The sequence below is a fragment of the Rhinopithecus roxellana genome, chromosome 3 (assembly GCF_007565055.1).
Source record: "Rhinopithecus roxellana isolate Shanxi Qingling chromosome 3, ASM756505v1, whole genome shotgun sequence".
NCBI lineage: Eukaryota > Metazoa > Chordata > Mammalia > Primates > Cercopithecidae > Rhinopithecus > Rhinopithecus roxellana.
Genome location: NC_044551.1, coordinates 119,060,548 through 119,077,668, shown reverse-complemented (window position 1 = coordinate 119,077,668; position 17,121 = coordinate 119,060,548). Strand labels below are relative to the sequence as shown.

The window sequence follows — 17,121 nt, the reverse complement described above, 5'->3', positions numbered from 1 at the left end:
CCTTTCTTTCTAGCTGGTAACTACTATGAGCACTTTCAAGGTTGCAGTAAGGAAGTGAGAGGACAGGTACCAGGAATAAAGATTTTTCTTGATTATGGAGCTATAATCTCCTGGACTTTTCCTTCCCAGTCTCCATTGCTGGTGCTTTCTCATCTCCTGCACCTCTAAATGTTGAAATGTTCTAGGGCTCAGCACTTGGACTTGTCTATCAAAATGCCTCCCCTGACTGACTTTATCCAGTCTCATGGCTTTAAAGACCAACTCTAAGTTGAAGACTTCCAAATTTATATTGCCAACCTTGCCCTTGCCCTTGAATTTGACTCATACATGCAATTACAAATATCTATCTAAATGTCTAACAGATGTCTCAAATTAACCCTCTAAAACTGAGCTCCTGAGACGGAGCAGGGACCCCTTGTAGGGGTCTGAGCTTCTGCCGCCCCTGCTCCCCACCACCGCCCCACCAAGCATGGAAATAAAAGATAATCTTTAGTTCCTTCGAGAGAAAGTCCATGCACATAGCTAGTCCTGAGAAGTAAATGAGCCACTTAATAAGAAAGAAGGTTATCGTAGCTTAAAACAATAACCAAGGAAGTTAGAAAAATGAGATTTTTGTTCTCTATAGAAACTAAATATAGTACCTTAGCATTATATCCCTGTGTTGTTTTTCACAAACCCAGACCCCCACCAAAAGGATCTGCTAGCACACAGACCTCAGACCAAAAGGAACTGAGGACTGCACTCTGACCGCCATTGTTTGTTCTAAAGTTCTCTTGAGGGACCTGGAGAAAGCCAGTTCTTCTTGAGGGACCTGGAGAAAGCCATGCCCGCATGCCAGAGCTAACATTCTTTTCTGCTGATTTCAAAATTTTAAATAAAGCTGCTCTTTATTAACCAATCGCAAATTGGAAAATATTTGACTCTACCTATGGTTTTGTAGCCCCTGGTTCAAGATACCTAGCCTCTTTCAGTCAAACCCATGTATACGCTCCATGTATTGATTTATGACTTTGCCTGCAACTTCTGCTTCCCTGCCTTTAGAAATCCTTACCTATAAGCTGTTGGAGAGTTCAGTTCTGAAGCACGAGCTGCCTGATTCTCCCTGCTGGGCACCCTGCAATAAATGCCTCATTTTCTTTTGCTGCAATCTCCATGCCAGTGTTTGGCTTAGCTGCACTGGGCAGGTGAACCCAAGTTTGGTTTGGTAAACATTCCTGATAACTTTCCCCTCGCTACGTTCTCCCCACAGATGTTCTCCATCTCAGTTAATGGTAATTTCAACCTTCAGTTCTACAAGCTTTGAAATTACTCAATTCTTTTCCTCTCCTACCCCACAACTGATCTGTCAACAAATTCTGCTGGCTCAGCCTTCAAAATACATCTGGAATTCAACCACTTCTCATCACTTTTACCACAAAAACCCCTGGTCCAAGTTACCATCAACTCTCACTTAGATTATTGCAGGAGCCTCCCAAGTGGTTCCATGCTTCCCCACTTGTTCCCTTATTATCTTGTTACCATCCAGCAGCTGGAGTAAACCTTCCAAAATGAAGGTCAGAATATTATACCTCTTAACTGAAAACCTCTAACGGCTCCCATCCTTGAGAATTCAAACAAAAGTCCAAAGTATGCACCGTGGCTGGCAAAGCCCCTCCCCATTTGGCCCTGGACTACATCTCTAAACCTATCTCTTACTAATTAGTCTCCTCCTTAGTGCTCAGCTCCAGTCGCACTGGCGGAGCTCCTAATGTCGTCCCCTAGACCCTTCAGGGGTACCTCTACCTCAGGGGCACTGCGCTTGCTGGACCCCATCAGGAATTCAGCCCTGGCTTATCACTTTACTTCCTTCAGATCTTTGCTGAAATAAGGCCATGTCAATGACTTTCCCTGGTTGCCTGTTTAAAATTCCATACCACATTAGCATTTTATAGGCTCTCATCCTGTTTTATTTTCTTTCTGACATAGTACAGACTTTAGTTGTTTACTGACTGTCTCTTGTCTCTATAATGTAGCCTTTATGAGAGCAAAGACTTTGATTTGTTTTGTTCATTACTCTGTTCCCAGGGTCTAGAAGAGTGCCGGAACTCCATAAATATATTTTTGTATGAATGATTCTGGTATCAGTGCTGTCTGGGTGTGGCAGGTCCAAAGCCTCCCTGCAACTTTATTAATATTTTGAGAATCCTCCCAATCCTCAGGTCTCTCACCTCTCACAGATGATTCCAGAGATAACAACTCCTCTACCTGGCCACTCTCATCGACCCCAGGTTCCTGACAGCTCATCCGCATGCTGGGATCAGCCACCCTCCAGGTAGCGTCATGGACAGAGCCCCTCTCAGGACAATTCAACTCATCTCTTTTCTGTGAGGCCCTCACCTGGCAGACAGGAAAGTCACATGCCCTCTGCCTTTCAAATTCTGGAAACACAAAACAGCCTTTCCAGGTGTGAGTCAGGCTGTACTCCCTACTTTCTCCCTCTCCCACACTCTAGTTCATGGATGACACTTTTCAAAAAAGATCCCCAATACCATTCTCTTCAATCTCCTTAAGGATTCTCTTTTTACACAGCTTGGAGGTCAGCAATGGGCTACTAAAGGCAAAATAGTCTTCCCCTTCCTTTCGTCATTTCCATTCTTCCTCCTCCCACTCCTACTGCCCACCGGCTATACAAATACTAAAGTCAATGGTTTACAGTACAGTAGTATTCCTAAAAAAAAGGCAAATGAAATTTTAATTATCTTCTTAAAGAGAAACAGATTTGAGAATGTATTTTATTCATGAAATCCACACCATTTTTTAATTCCAGATAGAAATATTAATAACTAGCCACTACTAATAGTGTTTACATATACTAGCATAAAGGATCTATAAACAATGCAACATTATACTTTATGGAAAGAAACATCAAAATAACAATCTTCCATCTTGAAACTACAAGGAAAATAAAGATATAGAAGAAATATTTTAAAATGTACAATCTCACATTAATGCCAGGATACTATACTTCCTGTTTTGCTTTACTTGTTAATTATGAGAAATTTTTTTTCTATCATAGTAAATAAAGAAAAGCATTCCATGTGGGAGAAAAATTATGATAATTTAATTTGTGAAAGGTGATATGCTGTGAGTTTATTAAGCTTAATTAATTTCTAAGCCTACAATTAAATTTTTACAGTATGGTTTCACTAAAGCATAAATGAGAAATTTTTTTCTTTTGCAAATTTCAAGTTTTCTATTACAAAACATCTTCAAGGACTACAAATCTGTTGTCCTTAGAATTCAACAAAACAAGAAAGCAACCTCTGAGACTTTTTTCACATATCATTTAAAGCACTTTTTAAAATTATTATATTTCCTTTCCTGTGTGTTACCTTCTAATATTTTGGTCATTTTTCTATTAGGTGTTAGCCATTTTCTTACCTATTTCTAGGAGTTTGCCTTTAATTTAGCCCTTTGCCTTCAATGTTACTTGCAAATATTTTCTCTTTGGCATTTTTCTTTAGATATTCTTTTTGATGTCTTTGCCAATAGAAGTTTTTCCATTTTTCTTTTTTTTTTAAACTTTTATGTAGTTGAATATATCAGTTATTTTCTTTTATAATTTCTGGATTTTGAACATAAAAGAATTCTCTTATGCTGTATTATTGTACATTTATTATTCTATCTTTTTAAAATTTAAGTCTTTACTTTTTAGTTATATTTGGCTTACTTCATTATTATGTTTTACATTCACATTTCAAACATAGCACTATGTTTAAAGCACTTCCTTTCTTGTTCACGTTCATATCTAAAACAGAACCTATTTATGTCTAAGCCTATAGCAGTAGTTGCTTATATGTTTTCTCTTGCAAAATCATATTGAAAAAATAAAATACAGGCCAGCGCCGTGGCTCACACTTGTAATCCCAGCACTTTGGGAGGCCAAGGTGAGTGGATCATTTGAGGTCAGGAGTTCAAGGCCAGCATGGCCAACACGGTGAAACCCCGTCTCTACTAAAAACACAAAAACTAGCTGGGTGTAGTGGCACAGGCCTATATTCCCAGCTACTCAGGAGGCTGAGGCAGGAGAATTGCTTGAGCCTGGGAGGTGGAGGTTGCAGTGAGCTGAGATCCTGCCACTGCACTCCAGTCTAGGCGACAGAGTGAAACCCTGTCTCAAAAATAAATAAATAAATAAACAAAACAAAATACTGATTGCAATAGCATGAACTTCTCTTCAAGTGCCACACTGACTCATATCCCATGAAGTATACAGGTAGACAAACTCATAAACATAGAACAATCTGAAATGATTTTGATAATGTTGAGAGAATTTCATGTCTTCTGATTTCAGGAATGCCCAGGTTTTAACAGCAGTATAGACAACAGTAGAGAAGATTAGAAAGAGAAGTAATATAATGAAGAGTAGAAAAAATAGGAGGTGATAACTGGGAATATGTAAGATAGATCTACAAACAGTAGAGCCAAATTTATTGTTATCTTAGCAGGCCATTCCTTTCCCTTTGGAACTTTCTGTCAAAAATAACAAGATCCTGAGTTCCTGCTTGACAACACTTACTTTGAGAATTAAAATTGCTTTCTAATACAGCAGTCTCTCCTTCTCTGGGAGATTTGTTCCATGACCCTCAATGGATACCTGAAGCCATGCATGGTACTGAACCTGACTGCTGTCAATCAGGAACACATTTCTGTTCATGTCTTCTACCCCAAAATTTAGTGCTTTTTCCATTTTTAAATAAGTGCTTAACATGTACTGTGCCCATAACTTTTGCAGTTGGAGGTACAACATCAAAACCAGCACAAATTTCTTCTTCCCGTCTGGCTACTTCCTGCTGTTAAGGGGCGGCGTTAAGGTCGGGGCCTATGGTTGGTATTTGGACGTACGGATGAAGAATAAAATAAGGCACAGTATTAGTATAGGAATGAGGAATGGAAGCATTTGTTGGAATATGGGCAAAACCCAGAAGGATGGTCCTGGCAAGGTTGGGGAGTATGAAATAGTTAAGAAAATTTAGTAAATTTGAGGCGAGTAGGGGAAAGTTGAACTGATTTCTCGGCCTAGTAAGGGGGTAGGGCATGAGGGTATAATGAAGAACGAGTGCGCAAAGTAGTTGTTAGCCAGGCAGCAATTAAGGAGTGGAGTGGATGGCTTTCCGTCTACTCCTACTACAGAGATATTGGATGGAAGGCTAGGTCCAGAGAAGGACGGCAAAACAGAACAGGTAGCCTCGCTGTCGATTAAAAAATGGTCTTACCCGCTACCAGGAGAGTTACCCGCGGCTCATCGAGGGTGATGGGGGTCCCCAAGTCTCGGCACCTTCAGTTGTCGTCGTCCAGATGTAGGAGCTGGAAGGAGCTCCCAGGATCCTGGGAAAGGGGGTCACGTGGAGACGTGGCACCTGTTCTCAGGGTGGGGCAATCAGACTTCCAGTGTCCTCCCTGCTGGTAAGCAGGGCAGGGGGTTGCTGGTAGATGAGGGTTAGGACATTCACTGGCTCAATGTCCTGATGCCTTGCACTTATAGCAAGGCTGCGTTGGGGCTCGGGGACCTTGCGGACACCTGTTGGCATAGTGTCCTGCCTTGCCGCACTTATAACAGGCTCCTTTTGTAGCCTTGGAGTCTGCGGGGTGTGTGCTCTCTGGCCTGGGGTTACGACTGGGCTGTAAAGCCACTCCTAGGAGCTGTGCTTTCTGTTTAAGGTGAGCCTGTCACTGTGCTTCAGCCATCTCCTCTCTGGAGTTATAGACCTTAAAGGCTAATTTAACTAGGTCTTGTATTGGTGTCTGAGGACCATCCTCTACCTTTTGAAGTTTTTTACGAATGTCAGGAGCTGATTGAGAAATGAAATAAGATGCCAAAATGGTGGCCCCTGTGGGGGAGGCCGGATCTAACCGGGTATACTGGGTTAGAACCTCAGTCAGTTTAGGGTAGAGGTTAGGATAACCTGGAGGTCATGCCAAGTTAAGTCATAGGCCTGACAAAGGTATCTAAATTCCTTTATGTATATGGTAGGATTAGCTGAGAAATCACCTAAACGCTTCTCAATTTTGGAAAGATCGGCCAGTGAAAAAGGGACATGTACTCTGACTACCCCCTCCGCCCCAGCTACCTCTCACAAAGGTGCTAACACTGTAGGAGGGTGTGGGCAGAGATAGGGGACTCAAGACAGCCAGTTGGGGGCCCCCAAGGAGGCACGGGACTGAGTGGATTACTAGTAGATAAGGAGGAGGAAGGAGGAGTCTGGATGGGAGGAGGTGGAGGAGTCTGGGCAGGAAGGGAGAGGGTGGAGAGAGCAGGGAGAGAAGGAGAAGAAGTTGGTGATGAAGAACCCGGAAGTGCGCCATCTTACCGCCGTTCGTCCAAACACTTATCTGGGAAACCACTTTCTAAAAGAAGGCCTACTTCCTCTATCAGAGGATTGGAAAATAACGGTCAACATGCAAGTTTGAAGTTGTACTATAGTACTAAAAGATAAATCATTTTTACGACGCTCTCTTTTACAAACTTGTTATAACATTCAAATACTTAATATTGATTTTGCAACATAAGAGGATTTTACTATAATCCTTAAAACAGTTAAGAACAACACAAAAAGCAATTTTCTTCTATGTAATAAGACATAATAGATTATTATAACACTCTATGACTAATGGGAACAGCGACGCTTTGGTTTATAGTCACATAGTCCCTGTAGCATTTCTGAGAATTTGGAAGATGAAACCTATAGCTGAAGAATATGTTTATGCTTCAGATTAGCATCAGCTATATGGCTAGTTAAATCAGCCATGCAAAATTTAATTTGATAGCATACAGCTGTTGGTTAATAATGCCCAAATTCTCCTCTGCCATTCACCAAAAGGCACAAACCTGCAACCCAACGCTTCATTTGTCCTATGTTAGCTGCTGCTAGACTTGGACAAAAATATACCGCAGATAGTTTCATAATTAAACTGGAAAATACACAGTAATATGTAAACTATGAAACCACAGCCCTCTAGGAAAACTAAAGCTTACATAAAAACATAGCAACTCACTCAATAACCAAATGACATTAAAAGAAACCGTCTCATACTATAACTAAATTTATTTATTTATATTGATTTTATGTCTTCTGAAATAAGGGCTCTTTTAAATAGCTGTCTTCTGGAAGCAGATAAAACAACTACTGGGACATGGAGAAACCATTTACCTAACCTTGTGACAAATACAGCAGGTGACTAGAACTAAAATTCTCAGAATCCTTCATATTATCCTTAAAATATAATTATTTGTACTAAAATCCAGTAAAGGCAAAGTATGAATGAGAAACACTATATTAAAATAAGAAAAGTTTGCATTAAGATAAGGAGATTTAGTCTGGGACTAAGAAAGAAAGGCAATTCAAGCATTATCACAGTTTTGTTTATTTACATCCTGCCATAATATACTCCCAAGGATGCATCTAAAAAAATGGCAGCCCATAACATTTTTCTACAGACCTTCATACATTTTTCAATGCCTGGCAGTGAATAAAGTGTGTGTGTGTGTGTGTGTGTGTGTATACATATACACACACACATATATATAGGCAGTAAGTGACAGCACTGGCAAGAATTGCAGTCTTGGATCTAGGTATTACATTTCAAGTTTTGTTACATTTTTATTTGACTATAGCAGAATTTCTTTAGAGTAGACTAATTTCTTTCAGGCACTGAGCCAAGGTAATTTGTGAGATGGAGAAAGGTTCTCTCTCTCTCTCCTTCTCTCTCTTCCTCCTACCCTTCTTCCCTGTCCCTCTCCTCCTTTCTTCCTCATTTTGTCAACAGAATATAAAGATACATATGAGTATTATAGAACTTGCATTTTATTTTGGCCTGAATTATTGTTTTTTCATTTCCACAATGAAATGGCTGTTATATGTTAAGCAAAATAAAAATGTATTGAGCAATTATTTAGTAAGTGAAAGGGAGGTAACACTGCAGATACCTTTTTCCTCTAATGGCAAAGTTCAGCAAAATGTTCATCTGATCCTTTCATTCAGGGTAGAATAGGTTTTCCTATCATTAACACACATCTAATTTTTTGTCTCTGAGAAAGATGTTTTGGAGGCTCGCAATTTTTCCAGTCATCTTTAGCAGACACTGAATTGCAAGAATCATGTGAATTACTTTACCATGCTTTTTTTTTTCATAATTTTTAAAAAAGAATTTAAACATACAATGGCAATGGGGAAACAACATTGGTTCTCAACATTTGGGATTTTTTTTCCTGAATCCATCAAAGCGCAATTTCCTGACCACTGTCTTATGTTAAATAAATCAAGCCCTCTGGGTCTTAACTCTCCATTGCTATAATTTAGGTGGAACCGGAGCAGGGGAATAAAGACAGGTTGAGACCAGTCAGGAATTAATGGATACCCTAGTTCCACATTTTCTCATCTCATGATAGACTTGGGGTGATTTCATTACCTGTTAATACTTTCATCAGACTAGGCAAATATATGCTCTAGTAGGTCAACTTTGTTATTTTCAAGATTTCTGTTAGCTTCTTTAAAGAATTTCTTTATTAGAAACTGTACTAAAAGTCATCATTGAAATGACACATCAGAACTCTTCCACAATTAATGTTTGCTATCCTTGTCTTTAATGAAGACCCAAAGTGTCAAATGCTTTATATGTTATGCATAAAAACGTTCAGGAGAAAAGACCATTATTATCCCTATTGTAAAGATGCAGGCATTAATTCCTTGAGATGACACAATTCTTATGGGGTGCAGCAGGAGCACAGATGGACATTTGGGTCCCAAATCTCAGATTGCTGGCCACTACGTTTTCCTCCCTCCCCAAATTTATTTCCTGAATTTTACTGAAAACTTAAATTGCAATTTTTCTCTATAATTTTCCTCTTGTTACTGGGATAAAAATGTTTGAAAATACAATTGATTTTTAAAAAGTTAAAATGTCATCTGGATTATCAAACTTTGCTCCAGATTCACATTCCAAATCAAAGCCTGTCTTCACATGCCAAAGATTACCTTTTGCTGAATAATTTTCTTTTGGAATATGTATTTTTTCACAGATTTCTTGTTCATGACAATGATGTTACCCACTGTGCCTCAAATAAAGAACTCTTTCTGGTCTAGACTTTTATAGAAACCTATGCATGCAACTTTCCATGTAAACCACTTTGTTTAGGTTGAAATTAAAGGAGTGATGTCACTTCAGTAATTCCCCATGAAATATTGCTGTTAGTTAACTAATACTGTTAAGGTGCTGTCCAAGTTGCTTAACACATGTGTTTTACTAGTGCACGCCATTTGCGGGAAGAAACTGAAATAGTTTAGATTGGCAACTTCTGATAAATATGTTAGGAGGTGCTAAGTGCTCATTTTGCCTTGTATGTCAGCTCTGAGCTGCTGTTTGGCTGCCCCTCTGGAGTTCCTATCACTCTTCCCCGCTGGTCTCACTTTCTTGGATGCGACATTTCCATTTGTGAAACACAGCATGGGCTTCTAAAAGTCAGACTAAAAATATCACTGCTGGTATGCTCTTCCCAAATAGTTTATAAAAGCATATACTTCACATTTCCATTTCATACTTTAACTCTTAATATATATTCTCCAAATGACTCTGCACTAAATTTCCAAACTACTCTTTGCTCTGCCTCCCAACATAAATGTATCACAAAAAGCGATTCCTTAGTGCAAAGAACTTTCATCGAATTACAAGTAATTGTCTATTTACATGAAGAGAGGAAAAGAGTAACCCTGAGTGGTGTCATTTCTGCTTAGCACAAATAAGAAGAAGTCAAAAAAGGCTTTGATTCTTAAACCCAGTAGCTCCAGTAAAAAAGAAAAAAAAACAAAAACAAAAACAAAAAAACTATGGAAACGTTTGTAGTATCTTTGTTCTAGTCATCCAACACCTTTGTTTGCTTAATAGCACTGGCTAGGAGCAAAAGCTCTGGAGTCAACCTAGCACACTGGAATCCTGGCCCTGCTGTTTCACATCCATATAATCCTAAGAAAGTTACTTGGCCTTTTTGTGCCTCAGTTTTTTCATCTCTAAGGTGAGTTAATAATAGTAACTAACCTCACAGCTCTGTGATGAAGATTTAATAAGATAACCCATGTAAAGTAGTTTAAATATTGTCTAGATATTCAATTAATACAGCTTTTATTAATTTTATTTTGGTACATATATCCTGCTGGCAGAATCAGGCAAAAAAAAAGTAGTTCAGATACAATATGATAAGTGAGGAATAAATTATTTGGGATGGGGGCAGAAAGCAGGTTTGAGCATAGCCACCCTGACTTTCTTATTCAAGAGACAGGGAATACGTATGTTTTAACTATAGTGTTATAAATTAAGCTAAGATGATTTTCATGGTATATAAATTTATGACCCAAAAAGTCTTACCTGTTTCCAGTGTTAGTAATCCCCTTGCTTCACTCTCCATTTTAATGTGGAGCTTTCCCCTTGAGAATGTTAATGGATTTTTTATTTATTTATTTATTTATTATTTTCAAATTAATATACTTTATGTAATATGAATAAGAGCAAGTACTTTTCAGTTTAGTACAGAAAGTTTATTTTCCATGGTTTATCTAAGCAGAGTTGGAACAGCAGCAGAGGAGACTGTGATAACAACTTTTATGAGTTTCATGAGCATAAATAAATATATGTGTTGTCACAAATCTCAAACAACAAAATGCTGTGTTAATGGAACAAAGCTGAAAATTCTTCAAAATAAATTGCAAACAACTCTCTGCCACATAAAGAGCCATTGAAGGGAAACTTTCCAATACAATGATGCTCTTTTTCTGCCTCCCATGTAAGCCAGGAAAGAATAACTAGCTCAAGGAATGTTAATGAAGGTATAGTCTGGAAGGGGGGATCACACAAGGACATCTGGTTCCTGCTTGTGCTTTATCCACATGGACTGAAATTCAAACGAAAATAATTTATTGTAAAAAAGGAAAACACTGAGCCGTCTTCTAATGTACCATTTCATATTATACTGATGTGTTCTCCTTCCCTTCTTCATTTAAATTAAATGGATACTTGAATTAATGGATATTTGAACAGAGGAAGTTAACTGAAACAACCTTCTCTTTGCATGTGAAGAAATGGTTTATTCCACCAAAGAATCATTTTACCCGCTGTAATACAGAATTAGGAAATTAGATTTGGGAACCAAACTGGCACAGCAGAAATAAACATGGCTGCAGTGAGCATCATGAGAGGTTTTTTTGAGATTCGGGACCCTAATTGAGCAAAGGGGGGAGATAACTGGTTCTCCTTAAAACAGACAAACACACACACACAAACACATCGTATACACACATACACACACAGAGAGACAGGAAAAGGGAGAAGTGTGTATCTCCTTCTGCTTTGAGTTCAGATTTACAGCTTACCTAGTTGTCTATATCTGAATATGAGGGGGAAAAAAGAGTCGCAGGAGAATGAAACAACATAAGCCTCCACGATAGATAATGACAGATATGTTTCAAACATTAAGTTAGGAGATGAATGCTGCCCCCAACATTATGACATTTTTAATAAAAACTATATATACTCAAACTTAACTTTTTTGGCAGAACAAGCCTTTCAGAATAAGATTTCTGTTAAGAAGACATCCCAGTGAATGAGCAGAAGACATTTCTTTGTTTCAGCTAAAAAGCAAAGGTCCCTGACCTCAGAAGCATTACCTGCAGGTGACCAAAGAGGAACCATGACACAGAATATCCAAACATTTCAAACTGCATTTAAATGTTTATGTGCTCTTGGTCTCTCAATGGCAACCAAAGCAAAAGTAAATTACTAACAAAATGAAAAATGGTAAGATGAAGCAAAAATTCCTTTGGGGAAGACCAGTAGCTTCTTTCCAAATTCAGTTTTAACTCTGGGCCCACATTTTACCTTGCATTTCGACTTTCAGCCCAAGTCAAATAAATTAACTTATTATATATCCTACTCCCAACTAAAACATATATTTATTTGGAGCCAACTAAACTGTTCTAGGCTCTGGGATACAGCACTGAAGACAGAGGCTCTGCCCTCAAGGGTCTTATTCAAGGGTTGGAGTGAGATAGTTAACAAATACACACATACAATATCAATAACATAATGTTTAATGATTCATAAGCTAATTGCAGTTTCTTGTTAAGGATATCACCATTTTCCTAATCACTCAGATCCAAAATACTGAACTTACTTTTCTTATTTCTGAACAGATCTAGTAACTTAAAGACCAAAAAAGGTTTTTTAAGATAATTTCATTGCTGTCTGAACAGAAGTATGAAACGTGCTACAGTAAAAACAGGAAGAAGATCATCTTAAATCTGCCAGTAGTACTATGTTTTATATTCACACTGTAATTCACATAATAAATTAAAATATTTCACCTTTGATAGTTGATCAAAAGTAATTGCAATAGTTACATTTTTATTTAGAGCAAACATTACATTTATGGCAAGATTTTTACAGATACTACGTTATCCATAAAACTGACTACAATTCAAAACCCGCCTCTGTGGCAACCGTTCAGTTTTTCCCGATGTATTATACTACCGATTACATTAAATAGTTTTATATAAGCAAATACCACTTCTTTTATATAAACAGTATTACCCAAAGAAAATTGAAAATAGCCATTTTTAAGAGATATTTAAATAAATATGACTTATACACAAGTCAGGCCTTCATAAAAAATTTATATTTCAAATTCTAATCACTACTTCTTCCAATTCTGCTATTCCCCACCAATCCCAAATATTAAATCACATAATTATTTCTGGGCAATGGTTAAATGGATTTGGCTGCCTGGGCAGGAAGTAAAGAAAGGCACGACTGGATTCAGGGCTTTGGGTGGTGCCTACATGCTATCAATGTCCCTCTTTCCTAAAGAACATAGGCAAGTGGTGAATAAAGACTTGCACTGTCTTTCTCCCATGTCTGGCTTGGCTCTGTATGTTGCTTTGATGAAATGTAACACAGAAAAGCCTCATTCCATTTTTAACTAAGAAGAAATACATGGTTCAATGTGCATTAGAAATGTCACAACTACTATAATCAGTCAGTGGCTGTGCCTTCTCATCTATAATCAAACTTTGTTTTCAAGTACATCTAGTTTAGATATTAGTCTAGAAGTAAAAAGTGAAAGGGAGTGAGAAAATTTTAAGCAACACAATCAAGTCACAAAAGCCAAGAGAAAAAAATACAAAAAGTGGCCAGGAAAAAGCAGCATAACCCAGAATTTCTACAGATTCCTGAGTTTTTGGTCTAATGTTTGTGCTTCTTCAGGTAATTCAGATATTTTTTCACGTCTTCCAAATGTTACTTTCACCTTTCCACTACAGGCTGACTTTGACTATCGACAGTGTATTTAAGTGGTATAAGATACTTGGGCATTCCTGTAAACAATTTCACAGAGAATTTATTTGGTCGTTAAAATAATCAACTACTTTTTAAAAACTTTCTTCTTAGAGGGAGCACAAAATTACTCTGTAATTATGTAAAATGTATATAACTATAACAATTAATTTGGAGCTTAGTATACATGAACCAGGGCAAATGAAAAAAAAAAAAGCATAGGATAATACATGTCCCAAGGATTTATAAGATTATGGTTTCTGGCGTTGAAACAATGGCATATGTACCCACATTCTACCTCCTATGAAATAATATAGTTCATATTACTGTTTATCTTCCATAATTAAACTTTAGATTTTGCCTCTTCCCATTTTCTTTTTTACAAAGATGAACGCAGCTGTTTACAACCAATCAACAAAAAATAACTCAAACTACTTTTGGAAAGAGAAAGAGCAAAAGACTTAATTTGAGTTGATGATAATGCTTGTCACAAAAAAATGGGAACAGTTATACTCTATTGCCTTTAGAAAACCACCTTAGATGAAATAAATTTATTTAAGTAACGTAACTAAAAAGATAAACATTATATCAAAACTACTAGAATCATCAAAACTATTCTAAATATCCATGATCACTGAAGCTACATGCACTTAGAAACTTCTTGAATTTGATAAAAATGATACAGGTTTTGATCACAGATATATATAACAAGTAAATTTATTCTATTTAAGGACTGCTAATGGAACTTACATTTCAATATTATAATCCATATTTAATATTGCAGAAAAGTATTAGGTTTTTAAATATCTTTATTTGAGTAAGTTATTCTTTATTAAGATATTTGTGGTGGTAATTCCCAAACTGTTCCTGAATCAATAATCCATTTTAAAAAATGTGGTGGCCAAACAATATTCAGTATACCAATTAGAATATTTCATTTTATAATATATGACATGGTGTCAACTACTAACACATCATTTACACATGATACTGTATTCACTTGGACTTCTTATCTCTATCTCAATTTTCATTTTTGATATAACTTCATAAGTGAAATGGAAAACTACTTTATTAAGGAGAAACATAAATGGTTGGATTACTTCCATTCTCACTGCAACACAACTAAGATAACAAAGGAGATGCAAATGCTCATTGACTCTTTTCAAATCAAACCCACTAAGGCTGTAATACACAAATACAAAACTACTCTAGGGTCAAACTTATGCTTTCATAGTAGATAAAGAATTTTATTTGTGACCAATAGTCTTCAAAATTTCAAATGAAGTCACGTTTTTCTTGCATTAAAGTTAACAATTAGGCATGTTTCCCAAAGTAGAGAGACTCACCTTCACATTTCTGAGTAGTTTCGCTCTGCTTGTGACCAGCAGGGCATCTGCATTCAAAAGAGCCCACTGTATTGATACAGTTTCCTCCTTGGCATATCCCTGGGATAGCCTGGCATTCATCAACATCTGCAAGAAGAAAACAATTTGAACACAGATGACACTGGTTTTCAGAATATCTATACTTTTTTTTTACTATAAAAACTTTATATAAACTTCCTTCTAAGAAACTCAGTTTTTCTCAAGAGGTGGGGTTAGAGAAGTAAAACACCTTTGTATGCATATGTTTTAATTCATGTAAATGGTATCAAGTTATATATCTTAGTTTGTTTCGTAATTAGAATTTTGTTTTTAAGATCCATCCATACTGTTATGTGGACAATCTGTTCCTTCAGTTGACTGCAGAACACTTCTTAATATGTTTCCTCTCCTGATCATGGGCACTTAGTTTAACTTCTCAAAACCTCAGTGAATGGTACAGTGAATGCCTCCACTACATTTTTTTGTGGAGCTGAATGACTATGGACCTTGAGGACTCAAGGAGACTCTGTACCATTTTGCTGTAGACCCAGAGCAGAATTACTAGATCATAGGGTATACATGTAACTAATACGAATAGTGTTCAGTGGTCCTTCAGAGTGCCTGCAGGAGTCTTCACACCACTAGCAGTCTATACAACTCTACTGTTCATGAAGACTCCTGTATTTCTTCTTTCCTGCCAATACATGATATTACTATCCAACATCTTAATTTTCTCTTTTTTTTTTTTTAGACTGAGTTTTGCTCTTATTGCCCAGACTGGAGTACAGTGGTGCGATCTCGACTCACTGCTACCTCCACCTCCTGGGTTCAAGCAATTCTCCTGCCACAGCCTTCCTGAGTAGCTGGGAATACAGGCATGTACCATCATGCCTGGCTAATTTTGTGTTTTTAGTAGAGACGGGGTTTCTCCATGTTGGTCAGGCTGGTCTCGAACTCCCGACCTCAGATGATCTGCCCACCTTGGCCTCCCAAAATGCTGGGATTACAGGTGTGTAATATCCTATTTCCGGTCTCCAATATCCTAATTTTCTTTGGCCTAATATTGTACAGGAATATTATTACTTTATTTTTCATTTCTCTAATTACTAGCTCCTATGCTTATTAGCTTTTTTATTTCCTCATGTGAAAGTTGTCTATTTATATTCCTTGAACACTCTTATACTGGAATTGTTGTCCTCTTACTCTAAATTTAAAATTTCAGTTTTAGACATTGAAATTATCATCCTATCCTTTAAACTGCCTATTAATTTCATCCACGTAGGAACAGAAATCCTTAGTATTGACATAATAAAATTCATGAAGCATTAATAAAGAATTTTCAGACTTTAAATGTAAAAGGAAGTTCTTCAGGCAAAATAAAAGTGAGATTAAAATTCTAACCTACACACAAAAGATGAAAAGCAGTAGAAATGGCAATGTGTTGATAAAGTATATTTTCTAATTTTTTAATTAACCTTAACAGAATTGATTTTTCCAAGCAACAACAACAATAATGTATTTTGGATGTTATAACACATGGAAGTAAAAAGTATAACAACAATAACATGAAAAATTGAAGAGATAAATGGTACCATTGTAAAGTTATTACATTATAAGTAAAGTGGCATTATATTATTTGAATGTAGTAAGTTAAATAAGTATAAACACTAAAAAAATAAGCAGAAGTATAGTTAATAATCCAATTGTGGAGATAAATTGCAATACAAGAATATACACTATTAATCTAAGAGTCAGGCAAACAGAAAAAGAGTAACAAAGAATAGGTGAGACAGACATGAGATAATAAATGACAGATTTAAACACAATAAAATTGATAACTGTATGAGATGTCAGTGGTAGGAAAAATCCCATTAAAAAGTCTGACTGTCAGATTTTTAAAAAGCAAGACCCATTTTAGGTTGCCTACAAGAAAACTACTTTGATATCTTAAAAAGTAAAGGGATGAGAAAGATATGTTAAGAACTCAATCAAAAAAATATCTGGAATAGCTATGTTAATACTATAAGTAGTACTCATCACAACAAGTAATATTGTGTGTGGATAAAAATGGACATTGCATAATGACAAAGGGGTCAATTCATCAAGAAGATATGATAACGCTGTCTATGCATGATTATAACGCATTAAACACCTGGAGTAAGGGTCATTTCAGCAGGTAAATTGAAAACATAAATAACCTGCAAGTATGTGGAATTTCCACATTCTTCTCTTAACTAAGAATAAGTAGTCTGAAAATCATCAGGGATATATTAGACTTGAACCCTACTTTCAACCAACTTGTCCTAGTTGACATTTATAGAATGCTACCTCACTTAAGCAGAACACACATTCTTATCAAGTGCACACGGAATATTTATTAAGAAAGACTATATTCTGAGGC

General features: G+C 36.8%; 1 protein-coding gene across 1 annotated transcript in view; it reads right to left on the bottom strand.

The window, feature by feature from the left end:
- Positions 1–17,121, bottom strand: part of FBN2 (fibrillin 2) — a 275,257-nt gene that overhangs the window by 165,611 nt on the left and 92,525 nt on the right. The window contains exon 7 of the mRNA XM_010359875.2: positions 14,703–14,828. Within this exon, the coding sequence (XP_010358177.1) occupies positions 14,703–14,828 (126 nt within the window). The remainder of the gene's footprint in view (positions 1–14,702; positions 14,829–17,121) is intronic.